At 44.7% G+C, this 24,188-nt stretch overlaps 1 protein-coding gene across 2 annotated transcripts in view; it reads right to left on the bottom strand.

Moving 5' to 3' along the window:
- Positions 1-5,208: 5,208 nt before the first annotated feature.
- NGF (nerve growth factor) overlaps positions 5,209-24,188 on the bottom strand; it is a 29,489-nt gene continuing 10,509 nt past the window's right edge. The window contains exons 1-2 of one of the 2 annotated variants that reach the window (XM_018079689.2): positions 9,226-9,320; positions 5,209-6,075 (exon numbers count right to left, since the gene is read on the bottom strand). In XM_018079689.2, the coding sequence (XP_017935178.1) occupies positions 5,350-6,063 (714 nt within the window). In that variant the 5' untranslated portion in view covers positions 6,064-6,075; positions 9,226-9,320 and the 3' untranslated portion in view covers positions 5,209-5,349. Of the gene's footprint in view, positions 6,076-9,225; positions 9,321-24,188 lie in introns of those variants that run through there. The other variant, XM_018079687.2, reaches the window with a different exon arrangement.

Here is a 24,188-nt window from a genome sequence, read left to right as displayed (position 1 = left end):
CGGGGTGATTCATTCCGCCAGCGATCACAACCTGGAGGGCAAGATCTTGCTAAATGCCTCCAGAGGGGCCACTGTGTGTGCTGGATTATGTAAATAGAAGCGATAAAAAAGAGGCAATCCATGAGTCAGTGCACTTGGTACAGGCTTGTCTTTTCCAGGCAGGAGGAGCTTTCACAGTCACAGAAGCTGAGGATGAAGCGAAGCACCAGTTTGCAGAGAAGGTCTGCTGGGGTTTGTGCTGTCAATGGCTGGCAATATTCTATTTAGTGCCTCCAAAGAAAAGGCCATTTGCATTTAAAGTGTTAATGCATTTCTCTGATTTACACATGAGCAGTTTTGAGGGGTTTTTTTGTTTTCTTTTGGTGTAAAGCAAGAAAAATTCATCCTCCGGAATGGTTTGGCAGAAACACAATGGAAGAGCCTCCTACTCCCACCCCAGTGAGTTGAATTGCAGTCAGATTGTAGTGTCCCCACCACTCAGACAGCAAAGATGCCCAGTAAAACTTGGCAGCTTCATCATTCCTCTTCATGTCTTGGAGAGTTTAGGGAAACCCTCCAAAATCTGTGAATTTACGATTCCATTGGGAAGTGTTTGGTGCTGTTTGAAGTCTGGAAGGACACGAAGGAAAACTCAAAGAACACTTGGGAAGTGTTTGCTAAATTGTTAAAGTAAAAATAATCCCTGCAGGAAGAGTTGTCAGTGGGAGGATAAGGACTCAATATTTTATCTGGTAATCCGAGGCCGGTGCCTGGGATCTGCAGTAAAATTGGGCACATAGGAAAGAGGTCAGATAACTCTGTCCTGGAGAAATTAGGAATGCTCAAGCAAGACCCCAACCTGAAAAGCCCTTTCTGAGGCCTCAGAGCCCATCTCTGAGCATCAGCAGTAAGGTGTGCAGCTAATGCCACCATGTCTTCAAACCATTATGGAGCTGGTTTGCTCTCTAACATCAACCAAAATGAAGAAATATCTATTTTTCTAATGAGATATTGGTCCTGACATGATTCCCTTATGCTGTCTAAACCCAATGGATACTGTCTCCTGGCAAGATTGGAAGCTGGATAGTTCTGTCTTGTATTTTCTTAGTTTCAGCCCTGTGTCCAGGTGTTATGATGGATTGTTTTCTCTATGTATTAAACTGCTCTATAGTGATTATTCCAGATTTTGTTCTGCTTTGGGCTACATTCATCCTTAGATTTTGCTGATTTCTTTTCACTTCATAAAAAAGCAGCTTGGTTGAAGGGCAATACTGAAGTGTCAATGTACAATCCTCAGTGTTTTTACTGACCAAGTGCTGGGATTCCAGGTTGCACATCAGGTCCAGTGTCTTATATCACACTGGAGCTGCCATATCAGAACACGTTTTTTGCAGGCACAGAGAAGCTGACTTGTCCAGAGCAAAGAATTCCTCAGGAAGACAGACTGAGAAAAGTGAAAACACAACACCCAGTGATTCCAAGCCCTGCAAGTAAATTCCCTGAGCGGTTGTAATTGCTCTCCCGAGAGGTGTTGCTTACTGAAGGAGAGCTGACAAGGGTGTGGCTTCTTTTTAATTGCATGTTTGAACAAGGGATTAGAGAGTGGAGCAGCAGTGTCTTGTAAGGGATGAAAGGAAAGGGAGAGGGAAAGCACGACTGTTATGTAAACCATCCCTCCGTCAGTGTCAACATTTCCTGTCTGTATTCCAGCTGAAGTGAAAACAGTCGAGGCCAAGCCCAGTGAAGTGCAACCTGATTGCAGGTCCAGGCGTTAGAATGGGATTTCTGGCATTCCAGGCTTTTGGCATCCCCTCAGCAGTTGGAATGACTGAGTAACCAGTGGGATTTTGGGTGTATGTCGTTGTCATTCCCCTCCCCCCTTGACAGAAAAAACCCACCAAACCAAAACTAATATCAGCAGTGATGAGAGGATGAGTCCCAGGTTGTGATCCACACCTTCATCCTTCCAGGGACTGATCTGTTTTCCTCCAGGCAAAATTTAACCTGTGCTCCTTAGTCAGACCAACGGAGCAGGAGTGAAACTGTGGGTGTCATGCCTGTGGCATTCGGCTAAAGGTGAAACTAAATTGATCTGATTTGCTTTTCAGACCTAAGGATCTTGCTTTTCTTCCCTCAGAACCCAAAGAGAATTTCAGATTCTTGCAATAGGTTCGATCCCCATATGGGCCATTCACTTAAAAGTTGGACTTGATGATCCTTGTGGGTCCCTTCCAACTATTCTGAGTGATTCTGTGTGTGTGACTGTGCCATTCTTCCAATAAATCCGTTCCATAGCAGCCCCTCTAGCTGATCTTATTTTATATAAAGTAGCTTTCCTTTGTCTTAGCCACAATTGTTTTCAATCCTAGTGTTTATAAGGTAGATTTTAAGAAGAAATGAAGGCACTTTATCTTCAGGAAAGCAGTTGGTTGTCAAGCTCAAATATATAATTTAACTTGATAGACTTCTTAAACAGAAGGAAGAGAATTCAGCACAGAGTGAGTAGCTTTTGTTTCAAAAGCAGTGGAGGAGCTGTGGGTACCAGAGGTGCTCTTGGGAAATGAATGTGCTGCAAGGCAGCAGAACAAAAGTTGGTTTGTAGAGATCCTTCCTCACAGGTGTTTCAGTTATTGTCACCTTACACAAATAGCTGAGCAGGGTTCTCAAGTCTGTTCCACTGCAGAACTCTCCATACTGAACTACAGTCTTGAATCACCATATATATTATAATTTCAGTTATCACAAAGGAAAGTAACTTAGCCAAATATGGATGGTCCTGTCATTCCTTGGATACAGTGGAAACAAGGGCAGAATGAGCTGGTTTGGGTGCCTTTAGCAGCATTTTGGGAGTGTAAGTTGGGCTGTGATGTCACCTGTCTCTTCAGTCCCTCATCCCTTCTCTTGCAGTGTTGTGGGATAGGTTTGATCATGTGAGATCTTGTTCATAATCCAGGGAGTTCTTGCTGAGCAGCAATCCTGTAATTGTTTCCTTCTTTCCTTAAAATCTCATCAGCAGATTTCCCCCTTTGCTCTGCTGTGACCTCCTGGTGTGAATTGCTTTAGTTGCCATCAGTCTGTGGAAGGAATGTCAACTCCAAGACTGCTTTAAGAATCATGGAATCCCAGACTGGTTTGGGTTGGAAAAGACCTTAAAGATCATCTGGTTCCACCCCCTGCCATAGGCAGGGACACCTTCCACTAGCTCCAACCTGGCCTTGGACACTCCCAGGGATGGGGCAGCCACAGCTTCTCTGGGCAACCTGTGCCAGGGCCTCCCCACCCTCACAGCCAGGAATTCCTTCCCAAAATCCCATCTAACCCTGCCCTCTGGCAGTTTAAAGCCCTTCCTCCTTGTCCTATCATGACATGTCCTTGTCAAAAGTCCCTCTCCATCTTTCCTGAGGAAGAAAGTCACCAGTTTCGGGGCTTTTTGAAGAAAAGCCAAGTCTTACACATGTTTGGGGTTATTAAATGCATTCAGGAGACACTTTCAATTGCAGTCCCATTATGTCAGTGGTAAAACAACGTCAGTCTCTATAACCTGGCAGTCCTGAGGGAGCAGCAGCTCCATTTTTCTCTAGCCCCATTGTGTCAGGGACAGGAAAGAGCAGATCTAAAGCAGATTTGTTACTTTGCTCCGCTGCTTTAAGGCCATTGAAGAGCACAGGTGGGACTCTGCTCCAACTGCACGTTTTTCTTTGCTTCAGAACACCCTGTGTCCCTGATCTCCCTCCATCCCTCCTGTGGTGACAGGGAGGTGGGTGCCACTGCTCTTGTGTCCTGCTGCTGTGTCAGGGCATCTGTTTCCTATGGGATTGCTCTCCAAGTGCCCTCAGCCTGCCTTGCCTCCCCCTGCTCCAGAACAAGTTGTTATTTGGAGGATGCAGGACAGTCAGGAGCCTGCCTTCCCCTTGACCTTCCAAACTGACTGTTCCTGCAAATATTACAAATATGTTGTTCTGCAGGGAGCAAAACATTCTCACTGGGCTGTTGCTGCCCCACACCATAACCACCTGCTAGAGAGGGCTGAAAACTGATGGTCAGGAGTGGTCTCAGTGCCTTCCACGTCACACAGACTGGCATTTTCCCACCAGGAAGCACACCTTGCCTGGGGTGGGTTCACTCTGCTGGCACTATTTTGCCCCAGTGCATTTTCCTCTGGAGATCTGCTGCCCTTCTGTGCTGCTTACGTGGAGGAAGCAAATGTCAGCTCTGCTTTTGTCATTAGAGAGCAGTGCGTGGAGGGAAGGCAAGGGTGAAAGTGTGCCCTCTAGGATTTGGAAGAGACCAAGCCGAAAAGCCTTGACGGTGTTTGTTTTGAAACAGTGTCTGCCATGGAGAACAGCTGCCCTTCCAATGGAAACAAGAGAATCTGCAGCAGCTTTTTTTTCAGTGTGCAGTGACTGAAACGCCCATCACAGGCCTCGGGCTCCACCGAGGACTTTTGGAGATTGATGTTCCCCAACACACAGAAATGTTGAGCTTAGGGTTGTTCTGGGTCCTTGCTAAAACACAGCCTCAGTGGGGTTTTTTATTCTTATTTTTTTGACTTTCTTCTGTCGTGCATGAAAAGACTTGCTCCTATGTCAGGTCCCTGTTGCCAAAATACTGGCCTGAGAGAATTATCAAATTTTAATTTATGAGCCACGTGAACTTTTGAAATTTATCTAAGTGTATTGACATTTGTAATTCCATCACTCTAATACAGCTCAGAAGTAATGGGCTGTAAAATACCATTTTATCACAAAAATACACACTTCTAGATTCTATTCTTGTGCAGACAGATGTTCCACAATAATTCAAAATGGATTATTATTTTTGCAATGGAAATAGTTTGGCAGTTTTAAAATGTGCACTGAAGGTCTTACTTAGAAATTGATGTGGCAACAATGAAGAACTAGTGTTTCTACCAGGAGTTCACTAAGATGATTAATTATATATTATGAACAAATAGTAACACTGGAAGCAAGTTTTGAAAAGTTCTATTTCAGTTTCCTGGTATTTGAACAAAAGATTTCAATTCAAAACAAACCTACAGCAAACTGGCAGGCTTTGTGAGGAAAATTTTCTTGTGGAAGAGAGGAATACGTGTGAAAACTGTGTGAAAAATGTCTCTTTTTGTGGAAGGTTTGTTCAATGGCCCTGTGAGCACTTCAGAGCTGTAGGGATGAACGAGAACATATTTTCGAAGGGGCCCTGCCGGTAAATAAATTACAAAAACACAAAAGGTTTCCAAAAGAGTTTAATAAATAATGAGGTTCTTTCTGTACTGTATAAACTATAAATATACCATGCAGTCCTTTATAACTTAAAATAATTTACAGACTGAGGTAGGGGGGTAGGAGGGTGCTGGAGGGCGTCGCTCCCCGCTCAGGGTCTCCCTGATTTCCTGCTGAGCACACACACGCAGGCCGTGTCGATGCGGATGAACCTCCAGGCCGCCTGTTTGCCCTCCATGGTCAGGGCCTTGACGAAGGTGTGGGTGGTGGTGCAGTACGAGTTCCAGTGCTTGGCGTCGATCCCGCGGCACCCGCCCGACACCGGCTTGGGGTCCCTGCACTTGGTCTCGAAAAAGTACTGCTTAAAGACGTTGTTGTTGATGTTGACCTCCCCCAGCACCGTCACCTCTTTGCCTTTAATGTCAGTGGCCGTGGTTTTGTCCCCGACCCACATGCTGACGCTGTCGCACACCGAGAACTCCCCCCGGTGCAGCACGGGGTGCGTGGACCTCTTGGTCCTGGCAGTCCTGTTGAGGGAACCGGCGCCGCCGAGGAATCCCAGACTCTGTCCTTGCCCCGCCACGGGCGGGGGCTCCGTGCTGAACAGCACCCGGGGGGAGCGGAAACGCCTCTTCCGAAAGATTTTGGGGTCCACGGTGATGTTTATGGCTTCTCTCCTGCTCCAGGCGGCGTGGCCGTGGGGCGTCTGTGGGGCTGCCTCGGGAACGTGGTGCCTGTTGCTCCGGTGGGCATCGAGCAGGGAGTGTTCTGCTGGATACTCCAGGGGAGCATTGTCCTCTGACTTTGGAGCTGCCTGTGTGCCGATCAAAAAAGCTACAATCAGAGTGTAGTACAGCATGGACATTACGTTATGCACCTAGAACGAGAGAGAAAGGCACTGTTACTGGGGGCCATGTGGGCACAAAGCGCTGCCGTTGCTGGCCATAAATTTGTAAGATACCCAGGATCATACGGATTTCATCAGGTATTCATGTGGGTGCCAGATGTTGTTCTTCCGGAAGACCTCGTTCAGACAGCATAAATGTTCTTAATAAAGCGAGAACATTAGAAAATAATAGCTAGATTATTATTAATTCCTCTGGTATTTGTTATTAGAGCACTGTTTATGAAGCACTTGTTTGGTGTTATTAATGTGGAGACCATATGGCGACAGCATGTTCCCAGGAGTCAAACCTCCAGTGATTTTTGCAGCAACCTTTTTGGCCAGGGCCGATCTCTTGGCTGCAAACACCCTGCAGAGGAGTGAAACTAGAAGCTAAACCAGCCTAAACCAGCTGTCCATTCCCTAAACTTGTCTGCAGAGGTGTTTCACCATCCCTGGAGGTTTTTAAGATGAGACTGGATGTGGCATCAGTGCCGTGGTCTGGGAACCGCGGTGGTGTTGGATCAAGGGTTGGACTTGATGATCTCAGTCTTTTCCAACCTGTTTGATTCTATAATTCCCTGATTTTTGGGCGTGGGGGCCACCAAGCCAGTACCTGGTGCCATTTTCACACCCTCAGCAGCCACACTCACCTGCCATGTGGCCAGGCCCCACCACTGGCTGGCTCAGCAGCCTCCAGCAGCTTCCAGCTCTCCCATCTGCCCTTTCAGGACACACCACGTGGCTGATTCAGGGCAGATAAAGCCCGGGCTCCTTCCCCAAAATGCTCAGGTATCCATGCCACAAAGGCAGGTGGGATTTTTCCATATTTAAGGGCAAATATGGATATTACATAGAAGCACCGTGGGTGCCAGGCTACCTCTGCATTGGCATTTTAGGTACAGCATAGCTGAAGCCACTGTGGCCATACTACTGGGAATTCCAGAGGGAAATACCTGCCCTTTTTCAGAATACCAGAAGCAAGAACCTCCTCAAATGTCCCTGCAGAGCAGATGCAGTGCCAATGCTCATCCTCCTTCCATCCAGAGGATATGCACATCTGCTTGGGTGTGGAAAAGTGCAATCCAAATGTCTAAACCTTTGCTAAGACCCGTTTTATGCTGGAAGAGCAGCAGCAGAAATACCTCATTGGGCAACTACCATGTGCTGACTAATTCAGCCACATGTTGGGAACGAGAGACATTCAAAAACGCTCTGGAAATTGCAGTGAAGGGCAGACATTGTGTTTCCTCTGTGAAGACTTAATAAGCAGAGACGGGGTATAAACAGAAAAGCCCAAGCAAGGCTCCTCCCAGTCTCTTTGCCTTGTTTTCCTGACAAGTCTCAGCTGGCCCCGAGCTCTGCTGTGTCCAGCCAGCAGGCAGGAGGCCCCGTGTCCACTGGACAAACAGGGTTTTGTACAAGGGGAATCGGGCTCTGCAGTTCATGCCCTGATTTCCCAGCATGTCTTAATGTTTTTTCTGGGTGTTGGTCAATTATTGTAGCAATTCCCCCTCTCTGCTCAGCTTTCTCAGACTAGAATCCCAAGCAGCACTGAAGGACTCAACCAGGGTTTTAGCTCTGCCAGGGAACAATCCTGTAGAAAATGCAGGATAACCCTCAGATGTCCCATAGGATCTTGTGTGTCTTATCTCAGACAGGAGCTGAAGTGACATAAACAGCAGGGGTTGTGCAGGGCTGAGCAAACATTTAGGAAATCAGCAGGAGATGCCAAGTGAAGGTAGTGACTGAGGAGGGTGGAGGTGCAGGAGGAACAAAGAGAAAGGCCAAAAGCCACGTGAGCAATTTGTCTGAGCAACAGCTGGGCTGGAGGAACTGGGGGCAAAACGATGACGAGGAGAGTCAAATCTTTGTCACAGAGAAAATCCAAAGCTGCTTTAATTTGCTTAAAGCAGGGCTGAGGGTTGCTGCTTTCCCACGTGCTGCTCGAGCTGGAGCAGTCGGCATCATGGTCTGTATAAGGAAACAGAGCTGGGTGTAACTCACAGCTTGGCTGTGCACGAGCCAGAGAGTAACCCCTTGTTCTACAACCAAATTAAAATCAGATGGTTCATTACGTGTCTAAAGAGCTAGCTTTCCTGACAGAAATGGTAATGGAAAAGGTTTGCAGAACGAAATCCAGGCACAATTTAGCCATGCCAATAGCAGCCTCAACCTATTGTGTTTATACATAAACCCCTTTTTTATTGTTTCCTTCTATAGGAAAGAGGCGTTGCAATGTCAGCAAAGAGCTGGTTCTGGTTTTGTGCTGTACAAGATTTGCTGCTCTAAAATTCAGCTGCATTTATGTCCCTTCTCCAGGTTTCTTGTGTTGCATGTGTTGACATTTTTGCTTTAAGGCCATTAACACAAAAGCAGAAAAATCTCTCCTGCTTGCCTTTTCCTCTTTTTAATTGCCTTGCATTTCCTCTCCTTGTAGTAGAACATTCTGTGGAGTGTGGACCAAACACAGACAGAATGCATTTAGGATATGGGGTGGTTTTCCTGAAGATTCAAAGCTGAATCTTTTTATCAGTTATTTAGTTAGTGGAGAACAGAAAGTGACACAAAACCAAAAAGTGGACAAGACCTGATGACAACACAAGCAAGATAAGATTTAAAGAATTAGGTGTGCCTTAGTCTGTGAGGGTTGTGGACTTTTTTGCTGGCACATACAGGTATTTTACAGGCTCTTTTGGGATGCTGAAAGGGGCTCTGAGCAATGTGGTCTAGTGGAAGGTGTCCCTGCCCCATGGCAGGGGGTGGAACAAGATGAGTTTTTTCTAAACTCCAAACTGAATTTTTCTAAATTCCATGATTCTGCATCTAAACTTTGTCACATACTTAGTTACTAGACCCTTTCATGGTGCTTTCTAGAGATGCCCACAGTGGATGCCAAGTGCAGCCACCTGAACTTGCAGGGAGAGGAGCAGCTGCCAGCTCTGGTGCTGGTGGTACTCGGATATCTGTGGGTAGCATTGGCCACAGAGGCATTTTGACGCCAAAATTACAAACCCTCTGCACTAAACCCCACTTTTATGGTGGTCAAGAGTCATTTAAACACTTCCTGTGGTTGCAGCTGCTGTGTGAGGTTGGCCATGGGTGGTCTGAGCCTGCTGGGAGCAGGGTGAGTGCTGTGCTTACCTCGGACTGTACTGCACAAAGAACTGCTCCCCCAGCAAGGTCCTTATTTCATCCAGAGCTGAGCCGGGCTGGGCTGCAGCATGCCATCGGGCCCTGGGCTGCAGAGCTGAGCCTGGCAGTTCCTTATGCTGTCTTTCACTAGAAGTAGAAGTATTTGTTTCAGTAATCAGCCAGCAAATCAGTGTTTTCAGCACCATTCCCCACTCGACAGCAGGAGGACAGGCACAAACCCACTTGCTTGGCTCTCTGAGCTGGGCCTTTTCCCTGCAGTAAAGAGCTTGTCTAAAGTAGTTCCAGACTTTGCAGAGAACTGCCTTTATTCAGCACCTTTGCCAGACCCAACAGTCCACTGCTTCCCACCCCTCTCAGACACCTTCCAGGCTCACCAAACCTGAGTGTGGTGCAGCAATACCTGCTGGTGGCACTGCCCAAGCTTTGTCTGCACAGATGGGCACACGAGGGCTCACACCCCCAGCATCTGTGTCTGGGAGGCAAATCTGGTTACAATCAGACTCAGGGGGAGAATCACAGATTGCCAGTTATTGGCAGAGAATTGCCTGATTGTGGCTGATATTTGAGCAGAATTGAAGATGCAGAACTTGCAGACACGTGAAGGCATTTATATAAATGTTTGTCATCTTGCTACTGTAAGGGCAGAAATAACTCCAGTCTTAATGACTGCACTGTGAGTGGTCATATAGACCCCAGTTAAAAGGAAACCAGTATTTTCTTCACCAATTAAATCCAGCACACTGACACTTTCTCAGCAAAGTACATTTCAGACTGTAAATTCTCGAGTGCCACTGAAAGGGATAGAAATAGTATTTTATTAATCTTACGTGTTAAATAGCCCATCTGTTCCATTTAATAAGGTAAATAGGGGTTGTATAAGGTACTCCTGTACTGCAGAAATCCTGCTGGATTCAGGGTGGGGATTGAGGTGCATTTGCTGAGGAGAACAGGCTGCTAATGCCAAAGCATGAACTGGATTCGTTTTACACCTGCACCGTGTCTGTCCTCGGGAGAGGGGGCTGCCAGCAAAGGCAGCCACTGGGTTTGGCTCTTACCAACACCCAAGGACGAGCTACTTGATGCTTAAAACCCCAGCTGAAATCTCCCCAGCCTGTTTTCATCAGTGCAGGGCAGAGGAGTCTCTCTGTGAGCGCTCACTGTGTGGTTGTGCAACTCTTTGTGCAGCAATTCAGCCACCCTGGGTTTGCTGCTGCCTGTGGGTCGTGCTCAGGTTTTGCCCTACCTGTGTGTCTCTGTACTCAGGAGCTGAGATATCAGTGATATCAACGTGGCAGGAAGGTCAATCAGAGCTCCAAAATCCAAAGCTTTGTGCTGCAGATGGAGTGTGCTGGATTTTAGCAGGAATACCCCAGTGAAGCACTAACCCTTTCAGTGAACTCTGGGCAGTTTGGTAATGATAGAGCTATAATGTGCTGGCCACTGCCAAAAATAATCCAACAACTTTTCCGACTGTTCTGCCACCCTAAGAAAACACTCTTTCAGTTCCAACTGGCCGGTTTTTAACCACAAAAGAGTTTATTTTCAGCAGGAATTCTTTTTTTTAAAGCTCATTTACCGCCTTTTTCCCGGATTCCTGGTTGTGGCAGAATCCAGTAAATGATGCCGTGTTATTCAGCATCTATATACTATTCCTTTGTACCTCCCAGACATTCATAAAATATCCTAGTGAAGTAACTGTTTATTCAGAATTTACGTGCATTCCAGATGACAGACTTGGTGGGTAGAAAAAAATCGCACTTCAATTTTAGTCTCAGCACATATAGAATAGAATCCCAGAATCCCAGAATGGTTTGGGTTGGAAAAGACCTTAAAGCTCATCCAGTTCCACCCCCTGCCATGGGCAGGGACACCTTCCACTAGCCCAGGTTGCTCCAAGCCCCGTCCAACCTGGCCTTGGACACTTCCAGGGATGGAGCAGCCACAGCTTCTCTGGGCAACCTGTGCCAGGGCCTCGTCTGTATTTCAATTATTACCTTTTTCAGACAGATCCACTGGTAAATAATGAATTTGTTTTTTACTGTCAACCCCTATGGGGCATTCCTGTGCAAATAACACTTTATATCTTTATAACATGCCACTACTCCTACTGGATTTGGTTGCCCAGAGAAGCTGTGGCTGCCCCATCCCTGTCCAAGGCCAGGTTGGGCAGGGCTTGGAGCAACCTGGGCTAGTGGAAGGTGTCCCTGCCCATGGCAGGGGGTGGAATGGGATGATCTTGAAGGTCCCTTCCAACCCAAACCGTTCTGGGATTCTGGAGAGTGAAGAAATGGATCACATCAGAAAGCAACTGGTTCTGTGTCTTGAAAAACACTTTGCTTGCAGGACCTGTAAGTGCAGCAAGTGCCAAACAAAACAAGTGCAGGGAATTCCTTTTTAATTGAAGTTACCCACAGAATCTGAGGGAAAACGGACAAAAAGGCTGTGTTGCCTGGAAACTTATTAGGAATGAAAATTTAATAAATTTACTAAATTAATTGCTTCCAGTAAGAATAGCAGTCAGTGCAGCCTCCTAATTGCACATTGACCAGATGCCATCAAGTGGCTCCTACACTAGTGAGAGAAAAGATAAATTAGTGCTCAGTTTGGCTCAATCAAACGCAGCAAGTACATTATTTTCTAAATAAAAATAAACACTGGCAACAAACATAAACATCGAATGTTGTAATCTAAAGCCTGATACAATTTGGAATGTTGTTTTCTGTCATTCTTGAAGTTGCTGGCGTGTTTTAGGGATGTGCAAAAAATAAACAGAGCTGCTTGGCTGTCAGTGCAGCAAAAGGGATCGTGGAGGTCACCAAAACAAGCAACAAGTAGTGCTTTAGCTTCCTCTCACTGCTTCTGGAAGTAAGAGAGAAATGAGGGAGGCCCTTGGTGCTGAAGTCACTGGTAAAGAGAAGGTGTCTCTGGCACATCTTCCTCACGGAATCATTTGAGGAGGTTATGAATTGAATATGAATTATATGAATTAAAATGTGACATTAGCGATTCAGGGAAATGATTCCTGAGCCCTGGCAGGGAATCCTGAAGCCATTATGACTAAGAGCAGCGTCAGAGGCACAGCTTGCCCTTGATCTGAGCCGATGAGCAAGAAAACGGGAATTTCTAACGGATTCAACATCTCATTCCTCTATTATATCTGCAGTGACTCAGCTTGGAAATAAGAAGTTTATGGGTGCTGGAGAGCCAACTGGAAGCTACCTGTGTCTCATACACTTCCTTTTTTTTTTTTTTTTTCCAAATGCCTCCAGCAGTGAAATGTTCCTTTGAGGATTTCTAGGCAGAGCAGTAGACTGAGAAAAATGCTGCCCTGCAGGGACGAGCCCCGTGTCACCCTGAGCATCGTCATCACAGGATGTGCAACAAGTATCTACCTCCAGATCTCTGACTCATGTGCAGCAGAGGCAAAGATAATAACAGGGATGCTTCATCGTCCATTGTGCATTAATTTGGGGGTAATTAAGCGCTATGAGTCTTGACCCATCCCTGGAGGAGTTCAAGGCCAGGCTGGATGGGGCTTGGAGCTGCCTGGGCTAGTGGAATATTCCCTGCCCGTGGCAGGGGTTTGGAATGAGGTAGTCTTTGAGGTCACTTCCAACCCAAACCAGTCTGTGATTCTATAATTCTGCAGGGTGGGGATTCACCAAATCAGACACCAGCAAGGCTTTGGAAAACACTTCTTAAGGTCTATTTTATGCTTATTGGGACATAAGTAATAGAAATGGTTTATTTGCAGCAGCCTGATCTTATCCCTTCTATCCTCCTGAACCAGCACATAAATATTTCAATTGCTGGTGTCTCTGCAGAGAAGCTCCAAAAGAGGAAAAGAAGTTTTTTGCCCATTCCCTTCATTTACACCCTGTTCCCTGAAGTGAAGCCACCTAAGGGGAGATCCAGCCTGGAGCCACTCCTTAGAGTGGGTGACAGGTTTTGTGACACAGGACAGGCAGAGCTCACCTTTAGAAGGCTCACTTTGTAACTCCTGAGTGGTAAAACAAAATCAAAGCCTCTATTTCTAAGAATGTCACAATTTGTTTTGCAACTCAGATTTGTTGTACAGCGTTTGGCATCACGATGCTCTCACTTGTAGAACATGCCCCTGGGAATTCAGAGTCATCAAGAGTCATCTAAAATGTGAAAAAATACATGATCTTTAGGTGTCAGTGGCCATACCAGTAAAGACTTGCAGTGGGATGCAGCTCTTGCTGTGACAGATTGGCTGTTAGGAAGTGTCAAACGGGCACAGAAGAGAAAAGTTTATCCTTGTTAAGATAACAAACCGACAGTCTTTAAATAAAAGATAAAGAAATTGCCTCTGCCAAGATAAAAATCTCTTTAAATGCAGTGAAGGAAAAATAGTCACTTACAAAACTAGTGACAATCTCTGAAAATAAATGACTGAAAACAGCCTTAGAAGGAGCATGTGAATCTGGTTCTCCTGAAGTCAATGACCTCAATGGCAAAAAACTGGTAAAATTAAATGAGCTAAGAGCAAAAATCCTGGCTAGAAATAAGTTATCTGAGCATGCCACAAGTTGTATATCATCCCTGTATTATCATCTATAATATAATCCTAAAATTAATGATTGACATGTGATGATTGCTTTGGAACTTTCCATACTGCCTCGAGGCTGGATATGTATTTTATAGGACTCCAGGGTTTCATATATCCTAATTCACAGGCACAAAGGAGAGACTAAAGATCTCAGGCACTAACTGACAGGAAAACTACTGCAGGATAAATGAGATAAATCCATCTCATTGATATAAAGTTGGATGCCTCCATCCTACCCAACTACCAGCTGGCACGAGGGATTGCTGCTCCCTACAATTCCTGTCCAAAAACAGGAGGACAACTCATTCCCTAGTTTCTGTTAAACAGTGAGTCCAAAGATCTTTAATGAGGCTGGTGCATGGCCTGTCCCTCTCCCCCCTACACCCTTCCCAAAGGGATTTATATTTGGGAATAGCTGGGTTGATGTATTTGGCCCTGAGGTTTCCAACACAAAATGACCGGGAACGGAATAACTGGAATTTCAGACCTCATGAAACTACCAGAATCAAACTGGAATTCATCTGGGACCAGAAAGTATGAGGGCAGTCAGACTGTGATGTTACTATCCCATCTTACAGCCAAAAGTAGTTAAGGCAGAAAAATACAATATCTTTAGGGCCAGTAAACTTTTCCAACTAGTGATCTTATTCCAGCTATTCAGAAGGGAATATAAATCCTGATTCTTGTCCAAACCCTGATTAATAAGAACCAGCTGAATCCCAGCAGCAAGGCTAGCATTTAGTTTTTATTCAAGCTCATAATTTTCATTTATATTCTCCTTTTTCACTTTTCTACAACTGCACAAATAAATTGGAAACAAAGGAGATTTGTAGCATTTGGACATGTTGGAGTGTGATGCACTAAGTGTGGTGACTCCAGAGATGAGGTAGAAAATAAAATTGAGCTGGGGTGTCATCATCAGATTCCCAAAGGTAGATTCCATCATCTGCAGTGTTTCTCTAGATCCTGAATTTGCAAAAGAACATTAGGGAAGGACAAAGAGCATCCATAAATTATGGCCAAGATCCTCACGACTTTTCAGGCTTCCCCGTTCTATTAATTATTTACATCCAAAAGGAATTTTATCTTCTACAAATCTTCCAGTGTGTTTATAACTACTTTAAATGACTCAAGGATATTTTAATGGGGCAGGAATTCTGAAAAATACCAAAGGGAACCTGAAGTGTGTCTGTACTTGGCAATCAAAGTGCAGCAATGAAGGCAGGAGTTGAGAGAACTGTAAAACCTATATTCTATTAGAGCTGAGGGTCTGGGTGCACCTGATTAAAAATGTAGCTGGAGCAGTTCAAACTGAGTGTTGGGGGTTTTTTTTACATTAAAAACAACCTTCAAGACATAGACAAAAGTCTACAAAATAAAACCTTGTGAAATGGAGATGCTCTTGTGTTCAGAGCTTGCTGAGATAGTGAAGGAACAGTCAATGCTGAAACAGAACATTGCTTTGCCTATGCAGGATTTTCCATCCAAAAATGCCAAGACATTTTACAAAACACTTAATAAAATGAACCTCCCCCCTCGCTTATGGTCAGTAGAATTTACTTCTGTAGCAAGTGAAGAACCCAAAGAATAACACAGGATTCTTGCCAAGCAGTAGCAATGTTCCTCTTCTCCATTGCCCCTCTCCTTTTTGTTTTTTTTTTAAACTTCTAGGATATTCTTTCCCATTTCTAAATCTGTTTTACCTTCACGAGACCTACAGAATTCAGTTCCTTTCTCAGTGACTGAAATTCCCTCTCTCGTGATTTACTTTACATGGCAAGGTGGAAGTGATGGGAAGAAAACTCAGATGAGACCTTTAGAAATGGAATTCCTAATTCTCATTGCAGTTGGAGATGGGTATTGACCCCACAGGAGTCACAGTCATTCTGTGCCCTCCTTATTGCAACTACACGTAACCCACAAGGTATGGGGATAATAATTTTAATTACATTTAAATGTTAGTATTTTTTCTTTAAATCAACGTGCCCCAAGTTGAATTGAATGTATAAAAAATTGAGTAATTGGGCTGTTGCTCATTATTGGTTTGATTTCTGTATTCTTTGACAACATCCTATAAATTTGAGAAGTTTATTTCCATAATTTCTAGATGACTGGACAGAAGCAGTGGAGGGCAGTGAGCTGTGTCCTGCTCTACATGATTTGAGCAGATCTTTTTCTGTCTCCTCATTGCAAAGCCTGAGCTTGTTCTGCAGATTGTAAAGATGGAGTGATAATGCTCAACCTCTTGTACTACACCTGCCTTTCCCCTTCAATTTGAGTTCAAAACAATTTCCTTAGAATTCCTAAGTGTTCCACTACAGAGATGTGAAATATGATGGGTTTTTGCTGTCTAAACCAAGCAAACAGTTCAGCTGGGTGCAAGGAAAACTTCCAGCCTTGAAGGTTTTTTTACTACTTGCTGGTGACTTAAAAATTTAGTTACTAAAGAGGTGGAAAAGAGGGGTTTATTTCTCTGCACAGCAGGACCCTTTTAGATGTGGTGCAGTTTCGAAATGAGAGGGTAAAACCTCCTAAGAAGCAGGGTCTGTAGTAGAGCTGTCCACAAAAGAATCTGGAAACACCACCAAATAAAACAAAGCAAACCACAGGAACACAGAAGGAGTTCTCAGGTTGCAGAGTCATCTGTGTGGCTCTTGTAACGCTCTCCACAGGCACAAGTAGTTCTTGCAGGAGAAATAGGAGTCTCCTGACATCTAGGGTGGTTTACCAAGAAAAACACCAAGGTTTTTACTACTGCTTAGGCATTTTAGATGTCCATTCTAACACTTTGGCTGGTCTGAACACGAGCAGGAGAAGGAAAGCAGCGAACAGGATTTCACCCCTGAGCTCCAGCCCAGCAGAGCAACGGTGCTGCAGCATTTTCCTCACAGTGACAGAGCTGGTTTGTAAGCCCTGGTGCTGCTGGAATTTTTCCCCTTGGGCTTTCATACTTTGTGTGTTTGTGCTCAGCACTTACTGAGGATTAAAGGACAGTTTCTGTGTGAGAGTGTTGACACGATGCAAAATGCTCCATACCTACATTTTTTTTGTTGTATGTTTTTCTGAGTTCAGCCTGGAGGATCATCTTCATTAATTGGCAGCAGAGTAAACCATTGCAAAGCCTAAGTGTCCAGGGAAACAAATCCTATTTCTTCACATGCTTTTATTTGCCTTATTGTCCTTATTTGTGCATTGTGTTTTACTGTGTGCATGCCTCAAGTGGTGGGAAAACAAGTGTGGTTTTGCCAGTGTTTGTAATCCATGGCAGTACCAGCTCCTTCTCTCTTCACCAAAATCCTTTCCTGCACTTTTATTAATGGAATGAATGGATTAAAAAGCAGGAGAGTGGGGTTGCCATCCCCAAGTGCATCGTACTCCTGCAGTGACTCAGTGGTGCAGCAGCAAACAGGCACACTGTGCACTGGCACTGAATTATCTCCTCGGGGCCAGACAGACCTGAGCCTTCCCTGGGTGAGCAGAACAGCTCTGCTGGGCAGCCCCTGTGCTCATTTGGTAATGGTTTGCTGGGCAGCACATTCAAGGGCCAAGCAACACAGTTCTGCTGGTACAACCCCCTGTTCTCTGGATCCCAGCCCTGTCCCTGGCCATGCCTATGCCTTGACATACTCTGTTTTGTTTCCTCTCCAGCTCCAAGGGCTGCTCCACATGCCTTCTGACTCCTTTTTTTGCAAGTCTCCCTGCCTTCTCCTTTCACACATTGAGACCAGCTGCCTCAGAGTTCCTGCCCCACACAACCAGAGCACGTGGAACCTCTTGTTGTCGTCAGCACCCTGGCTTTCATCTGCTGTGGAAGGTATTTAGTCATTTTATTAATTCTTTACTGCATTAACTCTCATGGTTGCAATGCCAGACAACTGCTGGCAACTCCGAAGAGGGGTGGTAACAAAATGTATTGGGTTCTGTACTTTAGCAACAAAATATATCCTCAGAAAAAAGTAATTCAAACTGCATTTTCTTGCAATGAATAAGTACAGAGACTTGATTTAGGAGTTACCTCATTCCTATGCTCTGAGAATCTCAGCTCTGCTTCACTTGAGACCCTGACACTAAACCTGTGAGGGCAGAGAAATACAGTCCAAACTTCAGCTCTCTGAGCATCCTGAGTGTGTCAGGCAGCTGCTGCTGCACAACAAATCTGCTCATGCTCCCAGAGAGCAAAGACAGTTTGAACTGGGTCCATATTTCAGCTGCATGGTGTGGGCTGCTGGGCTCAGGCCCAGGGAGAAGTGGGGAGTAGGAGTTTTCCATCTTCCTATTATGTCAGAGTTTGAGGGGAGGCAGCTGCTGTGGCTGTTTTAAGATAGGAGGCTTTTATTCCCCACTCAGCCATTTAAGGTGAAATGAAATTTAAGGTGACATTTACACGCAGGAAGGGGTTGGTTTGTTTGGATCTTGAACCTCCAGAATATCCTCACCTCACACAAAGCTTGACTGATGATCAGGGTAATGGGCAGAGAAGTGGATGATGCTGCAGAGTGCAGGACATCCTCCCTTGCTGGGAACCTGCTGTTGTCTCTGAAATAAATGCCTGTGTCTTTGAACAGTTCTCCTGGTCACAAAGTAACTCTGTGAAAAAGGACAGTTCAACAAAAAAGTATCTGTCAAGGAAAGATCTGATCCTTTCTTGTGCTGTGGGAATCCTTTAAGCAGAGAACAGAGCTCAATGAAGTTTAAATGGAGTTCAGCAACCTTTGCTTAAGAACAGGAAACAGGGAGTTGGACTGACCTGGCAGTCTCCACAGTTCTTATAAATCTGTGTTTGGCAACTCACTTGTGTTCGCAGCATTTGAAGGGTCTTTACATGTTCTGTTTTCTGGCATCATCTGGTTGCTGAAAGCATTTTTTGCTACAGTCAGAAAGTATAATGGGGAAGATGCATCTTTTCCTTTTAAGCTGTGCCCTGGCATGTTTGTACCACGTTCTCTAGAACTTTCCCTGGCCCTGCTCTGAGACTGAATAACTCTGAGTGCCCAAATTGCAACATGATGCTGATGGTGTTGGACATCTTTGTACTGTTCACACTTAACTTTCTGTGGGGTTCACTGACTCCCCTGGAATGCAGAGCTGGAAACGTGGGAATTCTCATAAAAGCAGGCCAGGATCAGAAGATTATTGTTAATGTGTTTACCAGTGTATTATTTTCTTTGCTGCCTTTTATTATTCTAGATATGAACCCTTTTTCCATTGCCATGGTGAGATCAATAGGCTGAATGTGGGAACTCTTGGAACTGGGAGCACTAAACTGTTGTAACAAGTTTCCTCATCCTACATTCATCAAAACAATCTTGCAGGAGCTGATTAAACAAAACCTTCTTCTCTCAGGACTGTATCACAACCTCAGAGAAAATACAGAGGAAGGAGTGAGAGTGGGAGGAGCAACCCCTGGAAGTTGTGGAGTTGTACCTTCCTATAGGAAGCAGAACCTACAGAACTAATAACTTGTACATCATATTTCAAGGCTGCAGCTGGCAAGGGAAATGCAGCTTGAAGTTCACAGAATCATGAAAGTTGGAAGGGACCTTTCAGGTCACTGAGTCCAAGCATTAACCCAGCACTGCCAAGTCCACCATTAGCCATGTCCCTCAGCACCAAATCCACGTGTTCTTTGAACAATTCCCGGGATGGCAACTCCACCACTGCCCCAGGCAACCTGTGCCAGTGTCTCACCACCCTCACAGGAAAGAATTCTCCCTATTTTCTTATCTAAATCTCTCCTCTTTCAGTTTAAAGACTTGTCCTATCTCTATCCCCCCCATCCATCTCCCCCCATCCATCCCCCTTGTCCTATCACTCTCTGCCTCTGTAAAAAGTCACTCTCCCTCTTCTTATAAGCCCCCTTTCATGTTCAGAAAGGCTGCAATGAGATCTTCGGGCACTGGAAGGGGCTCTGAGGTGTCCCCTGAGCCTTCTCCAGGTTGCACATCCCCAGATCTCCAAGCCTGTCCTTGGAGGAGATGATGTTGATCCCACTACCACAAAATGAAGTGTGTTACTCAAACCAGTGTGGGTAAAAAGTCCTGGCCTGCATGGCAGAGAGCTATCTTTGTGCAAGCTTTGATGTTAAAAAATAGCAACTTGAACTTGCAGATGCACTGATTACCCTGCTAAAAGAAGACATGGAATCTCTTCCCAGAATTACAGCATTTTAATTAGAAGAATGTGAGCAAAGTCTTAATCTTGTTAGGAGGGATAGATACGGATAAGGCAGGAACAAAATCCACAGCAACACAGCCCAAACACGAAAATCAGTGTCTTGGAGCCTGGTAACAGCAACAGAACTGCTCCCTGTCACTGCTTTTCCTACAAGACTAAGCTTGACAGTGACTAAGTTGGAAAAAATACCTCTTTTGTCTTGTAACACTGAGCTCCATCACACACAGCTGTTTGAAAATTTATGGCTGAAATGAAGGGAAAGGTACTTTAAAGGTACTTTAAATTTACAGACCAAATCCACCGGTACATGGTTACTCTCTTTAAATTTGCTTTTAGCCCTCCTAAATTCTTGTGACATTCAAGGATCACTAAGAATCTCATCTGTAGCTGATCCTGACAGATGTTAATCTCTGCCTTGGCTTTACAGTCTGCTGGAAATAGTACTTGTTTCTTCATGTCAGGCCTCTGGCAATGCTTATGGAGTCAGGATTACAGTCTCCAGTGAATCCCATTTTTACTGTCATTAACTTTCTAAACTGTTCCCCATAGCTGGCAACCTTTCCATGCTTGGAGACCTACTTAGTGGGAAGCTGGAGGAGTGATGGGTTTTGCCTGTCTCGAATCATTGTGGCTTTAATTGAGATTTGTTTAATTTTGTCATTAAGTCCATTTACATTGTAGGCATTTCATGACCATGCTTACATACTGTGCCTGCTCACTGGCTGCATTTTGGTGTGATTTACCTATTAAAAAAGGAAAAAAAAAAGCTCCATGTTTAATTAAGGTTTTTACAAGTAGCCAGGTTTTTTCTTCCATTAACTTAGTTAATAAATTCAGCAAAATTTTGGATTGGGAATTGGAGACATGGCTCATCTGCAGAATCTGTGCTGTGTTCTGAGGAAGTGACCAGATTTATTTAACGAAATCCAGGTGTGGGGTCAGTACCTCCTTGTCTAGAAGGAATTGATGCCACTGTCAGAACCTAAAATATCAGGGTTTATGGCAAATCTTCATCAGAAAGCAACAGGAATGGAAATATTTCTCCTAGAAATGCCAAGGACATTGTGGTGAACAGAAACCCCTGGGTGCAGCACTGCTGTGAGTGTCCATCAGTCCCAGAGATGTGGGACAGCTCCCAACAGCCTGGGCTAGGGGAAGGTGTCCCTGCCCAAGGCAGGGGGTGGAATGAGATGAGCTTTAAGGTCCCTTCCAACCCAAACCAGTCTGGGATTCTGTAATTCTGTGACAGATCAGGGGTTGCAGGTGACTTTCCCTCTCTTAGGATGAGTCAGGGGTGACCAAAACTATGTGAGTTACAACACGAGCCTGATAGTGATCACTCCAGCAGCTGGGGAAGCCAAATGCTTGCTTCTTAAAAAGAAAAAAGAAAGCTGATTAATCAGCTGAGTCATCCTGCTCTGCCTCAGTGTTGGTATGAGTGGCATTCCCTATGGATCAGCCTATTCCGAGGGAAAAGCCAAACCATAATCAAGACTAATTGACTGAGCTTAATCAAATGTTTCAAAATACCACCCAGGAGTTTTAGATCAAATGAAAAGCAGGGATTTTCTCAGCCAGGCAGTTAATTGCTTCCTGAAAACTTGTTCTTCACAATAATTTGAAGATTTTCACTAGTGCTCCCTCCAAGTAAAAGAGTTTTATTCCGTTTTCTGAGTTTACAGTAGTAATGTACAGATTAACAGACTGGAACAAGACAGCTGCCCCCTCTCCCATTCTTCTTTCTGAATGATGCTGCAGTGCTGCCTTGTCTCTGGGACAGGAAATCTGCAGCCTCTAGAGGTTAAACCAACTTTTTTTAGAAGCTTTCAGAAAGATAAACCCCACCAAGCAGTACCAGATACCAGTACCAGCAGCAAAAACCACAGTATTTGAAAATCAGCAGGTTTTTCAGTTATTACGTTTAGGGAATTAACCCCAAAAGGATATTTCTGTGGGTTTTGTTTCTTACATCGAGCAAAAACTGCTTCAAAGAGGAGATGAAACGTCAAATTTTTTTTTTGCAAGGGTTTGTCCAGTGGAAAATAACGGTGGTGTTCTAAATCTTTGCCTGGCTCCTGATGTGCCCCAGGTTGTGAGCAGCGCTGAAAAATTTATCGCCTGCACATCTGTAGGTGAATCATCTCTTCCCCTCACGCACAGGGGTTGCACAATTTCATTGACTGCTCGCTCTGATGAGTGCTTGATGCTTGTCATGTGAAGCTGTTCCATCACATTGGCAGCAGTGGGAATTCTGAGCACACTTAACAACTCAAAATGATGTCGCAGCTGATGGATTCGTGGTCGTCTGTGACGTGACACAGCCCTGTCCAACCACCAGGGAGGCCAAGGGAAAAGCCACAGCACGGACATCTGGCTGCAAATCCTGCACCTGGACTCAGCATTTTCCCATCTGTGCAGCACAAGCTGTGCAAGGCAGGTGGTGGGACCTCAGGTGAGATCCAGGATTACAAAGAATCATCGTGGAATCGTGGGATGATTTAGGTCGGAAGGGACGTTAAAGCTCAGCCAGTTCCATCCCCTGCCGTGGGCAGGGACACTTTCCACCAGCCCAGGTTGCTCCAAGCCCTGTCCAACCTGGCCTTGATGATCTTGGAGGTTTTATCCTGCCTTTATTATTCTATAATAAATTCTGTAATCCTCCCCCTGTCTAATTATGGCTGTAATTTGTATGTCCATTGAATGCAGAACACCCTTCTGCAGGCAGGACAGGTACACCTGGACCATGGCTGCACTTCACACACTCTGTAGCTCCACAAAAAGCTCTCAGAAAAGTCTGATTTCAAACCTGGGGTTTGTGCCCATGTCAATTAGTTCAAATAACCTCCTATATTTGAAATTTGCTCTCATTTTACCCCTTAACCCCACATGTAACCACACATTTCCCTCGTGGGGGTTTTCGATGTGCACCTTGTATTTATTACAGAGTTATTTGTTAATGCTTTTGTGTGGTGAATCAACTGTCAGGAAGAATCATAGTGGTCACAAAAAAGCAGCTTTATTCTGAATTGGAAGGAAGAGAATATGGATGAGCACAGAGTGGATGGAGACAAAAGATGACCTTTGCAGCCAGATGTGATCTGTAGCATGACAATATTAAATGCTGTTGAAGAGTGGGACTGCACAGATTATTGGCATAATTGTGGCAGTAGGAATAGATTTTTCTTTGCTATTTGCCTATTTTTGCAACAATTTTCATCAGATGATGAATACAAGAAAATTTTACATTGTCTAACACAAGAAAAATAAGCTTTTTCTTCTGTTCTTTTTAATACCATATGTCCAGCAGATTTCTAACTGAAATATCTTTTAAAGAGGCCTATTGTGTTTGAATTTAGCATCTTTCAACTTTTCTCTGGGGTTTCTTTGCATTAATATTGGGTTCAAAGCAGATAATCAAGGTCTAAAGCTTACAAGATCATTTTTTGCCTGCTTAAAATGAAAACCAGAGGGAAGTTTTGCTGATTAGGTGTGTCCTTCATTTCTGTGCACAATGCCAGAGTTTAAGTACATGTCACTTGGAAATGAGCTTTTGCAGCTTCATTTTATTTCAAAGGGAGAGAGATGAACTTTAAATCTGAACTTTAAACATTGCGTCAGTTTTCCTGTGGCATTGGAAAAGTGTTATTTTCTTAGAAAGTGTTTCCCTTTGCTTTCAAGTGATGGCACAATCAAGTGCTGAAGGCTGAATTCAAACGACTTGAATTCTTTTGTAAATTCGAAATATTGAACAGAGGGGAGAAATTCTACAGTTCATTGAAGAGTTTTCTGATTTCTTTGCTTCTAAGTAAGAGGGGAGAAATGAGAAGGAAAGGGCCACATGCTTTTCTGCCTCAGAATATACAGAGAAAAGAAGTGGGCTCTGGTACAGCCCTTCCCAGCACCAGTTTGCAGTGCAGGAACGTGCACCCAGGGAGAGCTCATGGAACAAACTCCCTCTGATGCTCTGGATTCTGGATGCTTTGCCAAAACCAGGAACTCACACTTCTGGCATATATGAAGTGTCCTGGAATGTGAGGCTGAGCAGTGACCCTTTGCACTCTCCTCTTTTCCAGCCTGTCCCTGAGAAAATGATGGGAGGAAGGTTTGGCAAGAGGGACTGGGGCAGGGAGGGCTTGGATCCAGGCAGAACAAAACCGTGGATGTTGAATATTTAGGGCAGTGATAACATCAATCATGGAATCCC

The sequence above is a fragment of the Manacus vitellinus genome, unplaced genomic scaffold (genome assembly GCF_001715985.3).
Source record: "Manacus vitellinus isolate BGI_N305 unplaced genomic scaffold, ASM171598v3 scaffold_47_pilon, whole genome shotgun sequence".
NCBI classification, from domain to species: domain Eukaryota; kingdom Metazoa; phylum Chordata; class Aves; order Passeriformes; family Pipridae; genus Manacus; species Manacus vitellinus.
This window is presented reverse-complemented; position numbering and strand designations above follow the sequence as displayed.